The 15,419-nt window shown below is 39.1% G+C and overlaps 1 protein-coding gene across 1 annotated transcript in view; it reads left to right on the forward strand.

Annotated features, from left to right (window-relative positions):
* Tmtc2 (transmembrane O-mannosyltransferase targeting cadherins 2) overlaps positions 1-15,419 on the forward strand; it is a 381,444-nt gene that overhangs the window by 191,413 nt on the left and 174,612 nt on the right. Inside the window, exon 3 of the mRNA XM_075954329.1 lies at positions 1,518-2,346. Within this exon, the coding sequence (XP_075810444.1) occupies positions 1,518-2,346 (829 nt within the window). The remainder of the gene's footprint in view (positions 1-1,517; positions 2,347-15,419) is intronic.

The raw sequence follows: 15,419 nt of genomic DNA on the forward strand, positions 1-15,419 counted from the left end.
ACATGCGTTGTTTGCTGCAGCGTGGATGCAATTGGAGACCAGCAATAGTCAAGGAATTTGAACTCAGACAGATTTTTGAAATATGTGTATGTCCGTCATACAATGCTCATATTTTGCAACTTGACTTTCACCTGCTATGCCGCTGTATACTGGCATGTTTTGTTTGTCTTCATTACGATGGAGTAATTTGTATTGATTATGTACATGCATACATAATGTTTCTCTTAATTGCCTTGTGGCTTTAAATCAGAATGGTAGACTGCCCTTTGTTACTATAGTGCTCTATTGAAATTTTAAAAAAATTTTCTTCTATTTTATTTTACTTTTTTTTATTTATGAGGCATTGCTTGTTCTCTTTGTATTCAGGCCTATACATTTTTTAAAGATAGACATCTTTTCTTTTTTAGATATGTTTAAATATATGAGTACTCTATCTGCATGTACCCATTTACGGAGAAGAAGGCATCAGATCCCACTATACATGGTAGAGCCAGCATCTAGTCTATCTCAGAAACAACAGTGTTGGGTAGTTTTGTTACACTAGACCAAGAACAAACGAAAACACACACCTTTTACGTAAGCTCCATCTATAAGCTGTGGCTCGAATATTTCGAGTTCTTAGGTATGCCTGAGTAGCAATAGAAGAAACTTCATTTAAGGAAAAAAAAATTTCAATGCTCGATTCAATGGGATTTTTTTAAACTTCAATTTATGCATGAATCAAACTATAGGAATTAAATGAGAAATTGAAACGTTCACCAGGGGTCTTGAACTTGGGACCTTCTAGGCTCTCTGCCTCTGTCTTTCCGACATTATCAGAGTGCTTCACACTCAGCTGTATTTTACTCTGGTTAATTCTTAAGAACATGAATTATTTTTAATTTCAGAATCTTATTTCTCCTAAAATAAATACTTTATGGAAAGTTTAAAGAATGTAAACATTAAACAGTATCCTTGTGGAAAGCGTTAGTATGTCAGTGTAGGGATAGTGTGAGTCCGCCTTTGAACACCTGATTTAAACTTTCTGCCAGGAGATTCATGACAGTGACATTGAATCTCGCGTGGATGTGGCTAAAGGGCCAGCTGCCTTAGCCTTGAGCAGATGGTACTGCTCTTTGCTTTCTCTATGAAACCCACATTATAAAATAAAGTCATTAGGTGACTGCATCTCAACAGGCTGCTCTTTCCTTGTCACGTCATACTGAGAGGGAAATACGTTGAATTCATCTTCTAGAGGTCAGAATGTAGATGCTTTGGTATTTTAGAATGGGCAAAGTGGATGGAAAAGGTATTTATGTAAAGCTACGTACAACCTAGGAATCTAGTCATTTTTGATGATGGAAATTTCCCTAAGCATATTTAAAAAGAGATGCAAATGAAGCCGTGTGCTTGAGACTGAAGGCTGTGTTTTAAGTGGCCCTTTGCAAACATATCTCAGCTTGCAGCATTAAATGAAATGTTCTCACGATGCAGTCATGGTGCTGATGTTGACATTTCTCCCTCTCTTTTGCTTTCAGCGGAAGAACTTGTCTCTCTTCCTCAGCATTAGCTTGTTAACCTTCTGGGGGACCAGCCTCTTGGGTGCCCGGTTATACTGGATGGGAAACAAACCACCAAGCTTCTCCAACTCCGACAACCCGGCAGCTGACTCGGACAGCCTGTTGGCTCGCACACTCACCTTCTTCTATTTGCCTACCAAGAACCTCTGGCTCTTGCTCTGCCCAGACACCCTAAGCTTCGATTGGTCCATGGATGCTGTGCCTCTTCTCAAAACAGTTTGCGACTGGAGAAATCTACACACTGTGGCCTTCTATTCTGGACTTCTACTCCTTGCCTACTGTGGTTTGAAGAACCCAAGCATAGACGGGGAGTGCAATGGGAAAGCGGTGTCAAACGGCAAGCAGAACGCCAATGGCCACAGCTGCCACTCAGATGTAGAATACCGGAACTCAGACCTTAAGCCCAGCTTTGCATCCAAAGCAGAGAATGGCATTAAAAATAACGTATCCCAGAGAACTCAGCTCCCGTCCACGGAGAACATTGTTATTCTGTCCTTATCTTTGTTGATAATCCCTTTCATTCCTGCCACGAACCTGTTTTTCTATGTCGGCTTTGTAATTGCAGAGCGAGTATTATATATTCCCAGTATGGGCTTCTGCCTTCTGATCACAGTGGGTGCCAGAGCCCTTTATGTCAAAGTCCAAAGGAGGTTTCTCAAGAGCCTGGTTTTTTACGCTACAGCAATGTTAATTGTCTTCTACGGACTCAAGACTGCCATCAGGAACGGAGACTGGCAAAATGAGGAGATGCTCTATAGGTCAGGGATAAAAGTAAACCCAGCCAAAGGTAAATGCTTCGTTTTCTGTTTTTGCCTGGACACTTGACACTTTCAGAGTTCTCATAGCATTGTTACAGATGAGATCCTTTTATGTGAACCCTGTCCCTTCCATCCTTATTTATGTAGAGACACAGGGTAAGACCAACGGAGACATGTGTTCAGTATTACATGCTTGCAATAGGAAGCTAGTCCCTGGTTATGTTTCCCCAGGAGCAATCGAACCTGTATTGACTGGAAGAAAAAGCTGTCATAAGACCTTAGAAGAATGCCTACCTTCTGCACTTTAAAATATTAATAATTGTCTCACTAGAGGATGAAAGTGAAGCTTATCTCACTTAAATATATGCTATGTCTGGTTTTTCAAGCTCTGCATGAGTAAAGACCACAGGTCTTGGAGGCAAGCTACCTTTGAGTCTTGTTATTGTGTCGTAGGTATAGGTGTGGTTACTGTAAGGTTTGCAGAGGTTAAATATGCTCGGGGATGTTATTTAGTCTAATTTTAATTTAAGATTTTTAAAAGGAATTTAAGGGAAAAATCTCTTTACTATAGAAGTAGAATATGGATCATACCTTTCTTTATTGCTTTCATTGTAGAAAAATTATTTTAGCCAATGCAGAGTCTTGTTTTTGTTAAAATACAAAATGATGAACAAAAAGATGTTATTACAGTTAAGACAATCTAGATAGTGGTGGAAACAAGAGAAAAAAGGAAATAAGATGCATTTTTATTAATGTAGAAATACATCACAATAATTAGTGGCTGACAATGTACATTTTTTGAAGTAATTTTTCACTTAGCCTACAGGTTATAGCTATTGGTACACATTTGAGCTTGGATCTTCTCTTTCTGACATAATTCTGCATCAAGATCCACAAATATCAAAGGGGCAAATGTTTCCAAATGTACAAGAAATGACCTCTTAATAGATTGGGATATGTTTCCATAGATCTAGACCCTCAGAAGTGACTTTGGCATCCTTGTCTAGTTATCGCAAATTAAACCAAGAGTTCAATGAGGACGGACACAGTTCTCTAAGCACAGTAATTGCAGAGGGTTTTTGAAAGAATGAATTGTTTTATGCGTATGTGTGAATGCCTGCATCTATTTATATGCACAATGTGCATGGGCATCAGGTTCCCTGGACCTGGAACTATACATAGATGTGACCGGCCTTTGCGTGTGTGGAACCCAGATCTTCTTCAGGAGCCGCAAATGCTCTTAATTGCTGAGCTATCTCTCCACCCTGGGTTGCAGAAGCTTTTAATGAGAATAGAAAGAAGAGTTGAGCTGCCCCATGCCATGCAATCCTTCAGTTCTCTTTGAGAAATCACGCACGTGGCTTTTCTAGGTAGTGGATAAGGCCCTAACTAAGAATTTGTAAGAGAAAAAACGTTGCAGTTTTTGCAGAAGGCTTTTCAGCTAATTTTTCCTCGGTGGTCTATACACATTTAGAACAAGTCTGTGTCGTCAGTGGGTTTTCTTGCCATTTCAATCTGATGCGTGTTAAGGAATTAAAGCCAAATCTCCCATCATGTTACTTAAATCACAGTGTTGTTCTGGGGATTTATTAACAATTTTTGGCTAAATTTCATGCTAAACTGCTATTACAAAGGGCTCCGATAAGAGGTGCTTCGGGAAGATAGAGGCTGTATTCTTTCATGTGGCAGTCTCAATATGTACAGCTAGAAACTGATAAGTTGGCGCCACAGCTTTGCGGGATCCCCGCTCCTCGTTTGTTCCCCTGCCATCTCAAGCAGTCACCCTGCCCATGTGGTCCAAGTTGGCTCATTAACACATCAGCACTTCAGCTGACAGGAAGCGGGAGAGGAGGGGTTGAATGTGGGCGTACCCATTCGCGCTAAGATATATTGAAGACATTGCATATACTTTGCCCGGAGGTTGTTGATTACATCATTCTATGAGAAAGCCTGGGAAGTATTATCTACGAAAGTCAAAATATCCAGTCAAATGCCATTACGCTGAAAGACAGGGTAGGCAATATTCAGATGCCAAGGTCAAAAGAGCTGTCTCTGCCACTCAGAAGGCAGAAGCATTTTTAACTACGTTGGTCATTTTCACTGTTAACTATTCTGGTGCCTGAATATGATTTTTAAACCAGTGTTTTTATGAAATAGTTTAAGTATTGGCCATTTCTTCAACACTATAGTTCACTACCTGGTAAGTACCTTGATTTCCAAAGCCCCATGCTTTCTTCCTAACACTTTCCAAGTGACATATCATTTAGGCATTTTAGTAAGAGTAGTTAAGTGACTATCTCGCTGACCAGAATTAGTAAATGTTATTGAGTCTTGGCCTTCTATGTTCCAGCCAGCTGTCTTCCGTGCAACCCTCGACATTTTACTGACGGCAGCTCTACATTCCCAGTAGTGAGACTGTGAACCCAAGAGTTATTTGTGCCTGCCTTGTTCCTTTATCATTTATTCCTTCTCTGTTCTACCAGTAATTTCTTCATGCTGTGTCTTCAGTCATATATCCAGAAACTGACCATGTTGTCTAGCTCCCCTTGGCTTGCTCACGTTCCTTTCTTATATACCCAGGACCACCTGCCCAGTGGCTGCAGTACTTACAACGGGCCAGCCCTGCCCACATCAGTCACTAATTAAGAAAATGCACCAAAGGCTTAACATAAGGCATCAACTGAGGTTCCCTCATCCCAAAAGACTTCAGTTTGTCTCAAGTTTCCATAAAACCAGCCAGGACACCCTCCTATTCCCTGAGCCACAAGAGTGGGAAGGAAGCCAACTGGTCAGAATTGTCGGTCACCTCCTGAGTGGTTTTCTGACTCCCACGGTGCTGCTGCTGGCAAGCTTTTCTCTGCTTCTTGCTCTGGCTTTGCCATGTTTCCAGATTCCAGGGTGGTACTCAGCTTTGTGATGGGAGTTGCCTGATGACTCCAGGATAGTACTGATTTTTACTTCCCTTTGGTTTTCCTGTTGTCATGTGGGAGACCATTTCAGTTGCTTTGCTGTGTGAGCTGACATCCTGACACGCTATTGTGACAGCCCTTTAGTTTGTATTTAAGCATCATCCTATTGAATTTTTGGAAATACATCAGGACATGTGTAGTATTCCCTACCCTACAGTTTCCTACTCGTTCCTCATTTCTTTCAAAATGAAAACACACAATTACAAAGAAGGGACGAATGTCCTGCAGCTTTGCCTCTCCGTGCTCCCTGCCGGTCCTGAAAGCTGTGTTGATGCCTTCTGTTTTGCCTGATAAGCGTTGAGCCCTGAGCTTGTGTCTTTGTCATTGCATCTTTGTGGAATGTGTTTTCTTAGAAATTCTCAGTGTGGTGCACTGCGTCTTCCGCAGGGCTTAGAAGAAGGGTCCATTGTCAGTACGATGCATTATGTGAGCTTTTCAACTCTGTTTTATATGACAGCAGTGCCTCTTTTACGAGATCCCCTATCTTCATTCTATTCTTTGCCTTTCTCATAACACTTATCAAGATGTTGCTAACTGTCTGAATGAATTGTTTATATAATATATAAGATAAGGTGGAAGAAATTTGGGGTTTTTTCTGTGCAATATGGGTAGGGGAGAATGGCTAAGTCAGTGAAGGGCTGTTCTGCACATGTGAGGATCATTCCCAGAACCCATGCCAAATCATCTAAATGTGGTGAATTGCATTCGTCATCCCAGTAGCGCTGGGGACACAGAGACAGGAAGAGCCTTGGGACTTGCTTGCCATCAAGTCTAGCCTAATCGATCAGTTTCAGGTCAGCGAGGGGTAGTATCTTAAAGATTTCCTCCTGAGCATGACACATGGGGTTGTCCTCAAGCCTCCACATGTGTGCGTATACACATGCTTGTTCAGATTCCTACATGAGCATATGCATTGTCTTATAGACATGCACGACAGAAATGCCACATATACAATAACGCTGGTGCCTCCTGGAGAGAAATCATTTAACAAAGGATACATTGAACAGTAGATATTACAGTCATTGTCCTTGAGTTTTATATTCAGTTTAGGAGTAGAATGTATATGCATGAGATGAGGAAAAGTAAAGTATTTTGCTATTGATGAACCTGGTGCTGGGGGATGCTTTCAAACATGATGGGTATGATTGAGAATATAGTTCATTTTGTAATTCAGGACTGTTGTCATTGACAGGGCCTTCTGCTTTGAAACAGACAAAGCTCTCTCAATCCAGGTTTCTTGCTTTTTTTTTCTTTTATTTGTAAAGTGCTTAGAATTCTGACTTCAGTTACTTCCTCAGCAATTATGAGATGGGGAAGATTCCTCTGTAAAAAGACTTCTCTCAATTCATCGCATTACTTACGTCTAGCAAAAGATTAGAAACCCTTCAAAGCCAGTATTTCAGAATGATTTCCGAGACAACACATTGGGCTTGCTTCCTTTCTTCCTTTTGAAAGCTTTTGAAAATTTGCGAGGGCTTCAGTCCCCATGTGTTCATACGGAGTATGATTTTAAGCCTCACGAAGCATCCTACTTTAAAACTGCTGCCCTTATCATGAATACCACAGACAGCTGCCACTCATTAGCTGATTGGATGCAAATGATGATGGGCGATGCTTGTCTCAGTTACTGTGTGGTTAATTTATGCTTTAAATCTGAATGGCGGAGACATGGTTCTGACTTAGACGGGAGGAGCTGCAAATCCTCTCTCATTCTGTGTTTGATAATATCCAAAAAAAAAAAAAACCCAAACAAATAAAAACCTACTGGACATGCTTGCCTACTGTGGACTGGCAATTTCACAATGATTTTGCATTTCTGGGCTAAGTAAGGAGGATTTTCTATAATGGTTGGCTTAACAGACAAGACATGTTGGACTTGAAAGGTTTTATTTATTTATTTATTTTTTGCTAAACATTTTGTGAATGAGTTGGCATATATGTCTTTGCAAAAAGCATCTCTTAATTTATTGCAAAGCAGCTAAATGCAGGATTTCTTTCTCTTTGGCCTCTGTCTGTTTCTGATGCTCCTTGTCTCCATGCCTGTGTAGAACTTGTCAACATTAGCATCAGCTGCCTTGGCTCCCAGGGCTCTACAGTGTGTCTCTCATTTCATACAGCTAGGGCTCCTTCTTGGCTATGGTTCTGGCCTCCCAGACCCTGTCTTGGCTTTTCCTTCTCTAGCATGTAGAGTGTCACTCAGTACATAAGTGGTCAGAGTAGCGGTGGTGTCAGTAAATGTCATTGGTTTTCTAAAGGATGTCACCTGTGGTCTCCTGCTCTAAGAGCTTCTCCTTCTGGGTGGCCTTTAGGCACCTCATCCTCATCATGTCTGTGTTCAGAACCCAACTATTTACAAACTTTCTGTTAATAAGGCAATCATCACAGACTAGCAGAGATATTATAGATAATGTGACCACAGAAACAAAAAAATGAATGGTGGCATATATGTAATCCCATCTGCTAAACCACCGAACACGCACTAAAACACACTATAAATTTTAAGTTCCAGACTGAATATTAATTCTCCGAAACTGACAGTGTAACTTAGCTCATAGATTAGGTGCTAGCATGCACAAAAAGCCCTAGATTTGGTATTCAGAAACCTGGTGTGTTGGGCCTGTACTCCCAGCACTTAGGAAGTGGAAACAGGAGGATCTCATATCAGGGCCATCCCCAGCTATAGAGTTCAAAGCCAGCTCAAGCTACGTGAGACTCTAATTCAAGAAACCAAAACAAATATATAAAGAAGACTAGAACTCTTGATTCACTTTAGCAAACTTATAACTCTGATTTTTGGTTGTTTTAAATAATTTTTTTCAATTATGAACAATTAAGCAGTTTAGGTTAAGCTGAGGAAAAGGTCACAGGCTAAAGTTGGTTCTTAATTCTCTTTTTCTTATGCAAGCCTATGGGATGCAACTCTAAAAGATGGACGTACAGTGGTCCTCATATTTACAGATCTCAGGGACTAGTCAGACATCCTGCATTTGTTCTTCTCAAAGTCAATATCAGTTTTTTTTACTGATACCTGTATAGGAAGCAATGGATAAAATCCCGATTCTCAATTCTGAGTTTGTTAATTTTTATTCCTTTTTGGATTACTATAAAAGTGACTGCTCGGTTTCAACCTAATTTGGCTTCAACTTAACACACACACACACACACACACACACACACATTTGCATACACACACGCACACACACACACACACACACACAGCCAAGCTAATAACCTAGCCATTTTTTATTTTTGAGACTATCTTAAATTACTGATGCAGGTGCTAAACTCTTCACCTTGTGGACGCCAGCTCCCAGGTGGCTAGGGTTACAGGTATTTGCTGTCACTCTGAAAGCACGTAAATTTTGTTGTCATCCTTTCGAAATTGGGTTTCATTCTGCAGTCTAGATTGGCCTGGAACTGTCTGTCTAACCTAGGCTGGTCTCAAAGTCCAAAAGTAATCCTCCCGCCTCAGCTTTCAAGCCATCTTAAATGTTGGGCTTGAAAGTGTGAACCATGACAGTTAGGTTTATAGATAATACTGGTCATTAGAAACTTCTTATTTCCAGTTTTAAGATCTTCTGTTTATTCACAATTAGTATTTATGACAGTGTTTGCCATTCATTCTCCTAATTTGAATGATAGCAGTAGATGTGTGCATATGAAAGCCACCCATACACCTTGCTTCTCTCCCCCAGAGCTTGCTTGCTTTTCTGGATTTCTAGTCCCCTGTAGTGTATGGACTTTACAATCGTCTCACTTTCCCATGTATTAATATATGCATTCAAAAAAGTTTTTTTTTTGTTTTGTTTTTCGAGACAGGGTTTCTCTGTGGCTTTGGAGCCTGTCCTGGAACTAGCTCTTGTAGACCAGGCTGGTCTCGAACTCACAGAGATCCGCCTGCCTCTGCCTCCCGAGTGCTGGGATTAAAGGCGTGCGCCACCATCGCCCGGCCAAAAAAGTCTTTTTTTTTAAATTTTTTTAGACTAGGATTTTCAAAGATTCTGTGCAAATGGTATCCTTTAGAAGTTAAACTAAAGAATCTGTTAGGGAGTCATCTGGGCTACTAATTAGATTTGAAAATTGTGAGTTTTCTATTTAATTTTAGCTGGGATTTTGAAATATTTCAATTTCAAGCAAAGGACAAGAAAATTATTAGTACCATAATTTTAGCTTTTTTTTTTAACAAGTGTTTGTTAGTTAGTTTTTTTTCATTGCTGAGATATACATGAAAAGCAATTAAAGAAAGGAGGGGTTGATTCTGGCTCTCATTTGAGGCTTTAGTCATCCATCCCTGTGGGCAAGGCATGGTTTAGGAGCTTGAGGAACTTGGTCACATCGCATTCACAGTCAGGATGAAGAGAGGTGAACACTGATGCCCACCTAATTTTTTTATTCAATCCAGAAGCCACATATATGAATTGATATAGACCATGTTTAAAAGAGGTTTTCTCACCTTAGTTAACTCCATCTAGAAATTCCTTCACAGACATGGTATGTTTCCATGGTGATTCTAAATCCTAATGATCAATATAACCGGTCACCATGTGCGCGATCAAATTGCAAATATTCAACCCATATAAAGCACAAGCAGATAAATATATTCCTTTTGTGCTACATGTTTACAATAATATAACACAAAGAATGCATTTTTCATAGGACAAATGCCATCTGCTTCTAGAAATACAGTTTCAGCCTTTTTCATATATGGTAACCTATTTTAGTCATTGATTTTAAACAAAAACCCACCGAGTCCAAAGCAATAATAGGAAAATATGAAATGATTAAGTCATATAATTATTTTAAAAGATCAGATGTGGAGAAATATTTTTGTGTAATTCTATAAAGATGTGACAGAAGGAAACTGTGAGTCCTGTTAATGTTTATACATTATTGACATTGGGTAAGAAATTCATCTTTATACTTATAAATCATTGACAGATTTTTTTCTAACTTTCAAAATAAGACATTATCCAAGAGAATGTAGCATGCCAATATGTACTCTATACTTATAAACTGAAAAAAAAACAGATTTATGAAGAGTTTCTTATAGAATAAAAATTTCCAATCAGGAAACCACGTACAGATTGACTAAATAAGAAAAACAAACTGTTCATACACAATCATATGTGTGTGCGCACGACCACGTACACCTGCACACACAGAAGATAAACAGACACTTCTTAAATGGCAAAATTACACAGTTTCCGTTTCCCAGAAATGTGCCGCTCTGATAATTCTTCCTGCTATTGTAAGGCACATAATCAATGTTAGTAATAATAATAGTCACCGTGGACACTGTGTGTCTTCTCTGCGGATGTCACAGGCATGCCCTTTAGTGACGAGATGTTAGGGTAGAAAGAAAGAGCTGCTTCCGAGGCTCACCCATCAACCAAGTTGGACTTTGACATAGTAGGTCATTGTTGTTTCAATTTCCTGTTTTCCATTTCCTTTTTCTTCTTAACTCACCTAGGATGGCAAGGCAACTTACAGTCTCAGACATCCAGGGAGAAGTTTTTCTTTTTCCTTCTTTACATTCTCTGGTGGCTCAGTGAATCAGTAGCACAGAACACATGGTCTGAAGTATACAAGCTTTGGTAATTTCTAATATTGCAAATACTGCTTCTCTTTTCAAATAGTTCTTATAATTTCCATTGATGATTTGAGCCATGTTCTTTCTTACTTTAAGACTGAATGGTGTTGTTAATAGTTACATGATTACATTAATACAGTAATTAAAATGCTAATGTCTCCATTACACAGGCATATTGATTACTTATTTCATACAAACACACGTGTTCTGCAGTTTTCTTATTGTCACTCACAATGATGTATTTAAAGATTCCTTTGCTCTTCACAGTCTATTATTTCAAAGCAACATTACAGGAGTGTGAAGTCTCCCTGTCTTCATTGCAGGATTGTGATTCTGAGACACTTTGGGGGAAGTTGATCCAGCTGTCCAAGCTCTTACTGAACCAATTTAGTGTGATATAGAGAGGCTCAGTCCGTACGTCATTCTATGATATACTCACCAAGTGTTTTGTTAACTTCTATTGACAACAAGGGTTTACTTAAACTTCTTGAGGAAAGATTTAATGCTTGGTTTCTCCCAAATTCCTCCCCTGTGACCAGTCATTATATTAGGAAAATATAAATATATTGACTGTTTTCTACCTAAAGTACTATTGCTACTTAAAGAGAAACTTTTTGCCAGGTGGTGGTGGTGCACACTTTTAATTCCTGCACTCAGGAGGTAGAAACAGGTGGATCTCTGTGAGTTCGAGGCCAGACTGGTCTACAAGAGCTAGTTCTAGGACATCTAGAACTGTTACACAGAGAAACCCTGTCTCGAAAAACCAAAACAAACATACAAACGACAACAACAAAGAGAGAGAGAGAGACAGAGAGAGAGAGAGAGAGAAACTTTTCATAGGCCACATTACTATTAGGAAGAAGGCAGGAAAAAAATGAAAGAGAAACCGTTGAAAAATTCCATGAAAATGAGAAATTAATGAATGAGAGCAATTGCAGGTTAAACCTAGTTTCAAGTACCACGAACAGTTCTGGTCAGTTATCTTGGCTAGGGCTGGAAGGATGGCTCACGTTTAAAGTTTGAATTATGGTAAAATTTAGTGATGTTATTATAAAATCTTTAGGTGGTGCACTCAAAGTAAAACACAGGATGGTATGTGTGCCTATCAAAAGGCTTACATGCATATTGCTGTATTGCAGTACAAACACGGGTGTCAAGACTAACACATTGTTATATCTTGAAAGACTGAAATTATCTGTACATTTTATTACTGTTTAAAACAAGTATATATTTAGTACAAGTTCCATTTGCATAACCATAGAGTAACAAGGGGAAAACTGCTTTTTATACAGTAAAACCACTAGAAATAAAATTTATAATTGCATCCAAACATATGGATTATATATCCTGGTATCAATGAATCTTTTTACATCACCTCTATGCCTTTCATTTAATATTTGAAATAGAACTGTTTCACCTGCCACTCAACATTATGCTGTTATTTGCAGTTAACCAAGGCATAATTACTTTAGGGAAAATAGTCTTGTAGGATGAAAGGAATTCTTTTGTCCCCAGAATCATATGAAGGGATGATTAGATGATAAGGGAACAGATTAGGAATACTGACCTCCTCCATTGTCTTTGCTGATATCAGGAATGAAAGATAGCAAAACCACAACTCACATTTCCATCTGTCATGACGTTCACGCGCTTCTGTTGCTGTTTCCCTTCTCATGGGAAGTTCCAGTTCCATTGCAATTGAGATTAGAAAGTTTAACATAATTAACCTTTTTGTTTGATGTTGATCTCTATTAAGTTACTGTCTGGATGATACTGTCTGCAGAACGAGTCTGAAGTCTAAGCCTTCTACAGAACCAGACAGGGCAGACGTGTCTTTGAGTTTCCTAAAGCGTTTTGGTGTCACCTCAGGACAACATATGTTGCCATTATTTTAAAGACAAGATCAGATGTATATAAAATTTTGACTGATAATGATGTTTATCTGCATAGAAACAGTTTTTAATCAATATATTCGCACAAGTTCATTCCTTGTTTTCTTTTGCATTTTTTTTTCCTGGCATGGAGATACTGGAAAAATTCCAATTTCCAGTCCTTTTTTGGAAAAAGAAAATAGGCTTTTGATTCTACATAGCTTACTCAAAATTGGAGGAATCAAACTTTGAGATTTGTCCTTTAATATACTGAAACTGAAGTATTTTAATTTTTGATGATTCTTACATATTAGTGTTTTATGTTGTATCGAAAATTATAGTTTGAATTCATAAAGTAAAAATAAATTTTATATTGGAGCAAGAGCCCTTGCTAAATTTGATTCTGTCCATTTCTCCAATGTGATGAAAAATGCTCTTACAGCAACCCAAAGAGGCACGATTACTGTGTTATCAATAGCCTGAGGGTTAAATATTGAAAGACTAAATATTAATGCTAGGAGATTCATTCATCTTTTTAGTAATATTCAAACTAAAATCTGTGGTAAGTTTTGAGATAACTATGATATTATTTTGGGCAGGAAAATTATATAATTTATTCAAATGTTGACACATAGTGACTACTTTTATCAGAAGCTCACCTACTTGGGTTGTTTTCGTGAAGCATCAGAGACAGAAAACTGGAGTCATGAAAGTTGTAGTTTACTCTGTAGAGTACCTGGGCCCCATGCTGGGACGCCTCGCCCAGCCTTGCTGCAGCAAGTGCAGCAAGAGGTGTTGCTGCCCATGGGAGGCCTGTCCCTTTCTGAAAGGAAGCAGAGGAGGAGTTGGTGGAGGACTCATAGAGAGGAGGGGAGGGCAACAGGAGGAGAAGAGGGTGGAGTTATCATTATAAGCAGATGGTGGGGGACCTGGTTCCCCAGGATGGGCAGCAGTGGGTTACCCAAGGCCTTGGCGGATCCCCTTGGTGAGTGGGAGATTGCAACCGGTGAGAGAAAGACAGAAATGCCATGCAGAGAGAGTTTGAGTATGGAGTTTATTTAGTGGGTTATGGAAGGGAAAGAGAAGGGGCAAGGGGATAATGGGCAGGGGGAGAAGAGACAGAGAAGGAGAGTGGGGGAGTCCTTTTGCCTCAGAGGTTCCTGTGAGGGTCCTTGAGGTGTAAGTTTGGATGCTCACCTTACTAGACCTGGATGGAGGTGGGTGGTCCTTGGACTTCCCACAGGTCAGGGAACCCTGATTGCTCTTTGAGCTGATGAGGGAGGGGGACTTGATCAGGGGAGGGGGAGGGAAATGGGAAGCGGTGGCGGGGAAGAGGCAGAAATCTTTAATAAATAAATAAATAAAATAAATAAAAAAGAGAGAGTTCTGCTTCATTTCCTGAGTTTTTAACATTCTTACTCATTTTGAAAGTCACTTCACAGATCTCGTTTTTTTTCTCTCAAGTGTTTCCAGCTTTATGTAGAAGTATCTAGTAGCCTTGTTGTAATATATTCAAGGTGGCTTAGTCCTTTGTATTATGCCACAAAATAATTAGACAGTATTTATTTAATTCCCTGAACTGCAAGATCTATTTACATTGTCAATGGGAGAAGACACTAGCCTGTGCTGTGGGGTCTTTAATCACAAGTCTTTGCTGACATATTCTGAGAATGTTCACATTTCAGGATATATCCAGAAAAATGTGAAATTTAAGGTTGTATTTCTGAAGAAATGAAAGAAAAATAATTGAATTTACTGTTAAGTTTGCTTTGATCTGGAAGATGCATTATTGAATATATTATAAATAGGGGTACTAGGTAGCTTACTTTTGTTATGCCTGAGTTCTTGTTGCTTCTAGTGTCTCTGACAGGATGATTCATTGGAATAATTTTATTTTGTATTCATGTTATCTTTTAGTTCCAAAATTATATACGTAAAAGAATTATGCTCACAGTAAGGGAAAATTATCTTAACTCTAAAATTTCAGATGATAAGTTTGAAATTAAAGCAGTTTTCTCCTCAATAAACTGGCTACTGTTTCTGTATCACAGATGTTTTCAGGGGTTTTAAAGATTAGAACACTGTCAAGTTCATACCAATCCATAAATGTCAACACCTGTAGTTTTCTCTTACAGTTTTTCATACTTCCTTTCAGCTTTGCCTTTGCTTCTTTTTGTTTGTTTGTTCTGAGACAGGAACCCTATGTAACCCTGACTGTCCTAGAACTCACTCTGTAGAACAAGCCGGCCTGGAACTGGCAAAGATCTACCTGTATCTGCCTCAGAAGGGCCAGGATTAAAGGCGTGCATGACCACACCCAGCATCTTTTTGTTCTACTTTTGTTATCATAGTGTGCCAACGTAGAGCCTTGAGGTGGACGCCACCGTCCACAAACCATAAAGAAATTTAATATAAATTTTTACAATGATGTTTTTGTGTAATAGGATTGGATAAGTATTTGAGAACTTGGTTGGGAAAGAATTTTAAAAATTACATGACAGTTTAGAAGAAGTAATAGAGTTTAAGATGTGACCTCGACTCAGGCATTACCTGTTAAAAGTATTTTTAAAACTTTTGTTTAATTTAATTTTTTTCTTTATTGGACATTCCAACTACAGTTTCCCCTCCAGCCCCTGCTCCTCCTCCTACTTTGTCCCTTGTTCTCCTCCAGC

Source organism: Microtus pennsylvanicus, chromosome 20 (genome assembly GCF_037038515.1).
Source record: "Microtus pennsylvanicus isolate mMicPen1 chromosome 20, mMicPen1.hap1, whole genome shotgun sequence".
Taxonomy (NCBI): Eukaryota; Metazoa; Chordata; class Mammalia; order Rodentia; family Cricetidae; genus Microtus; species Microtus pennsylvanicus.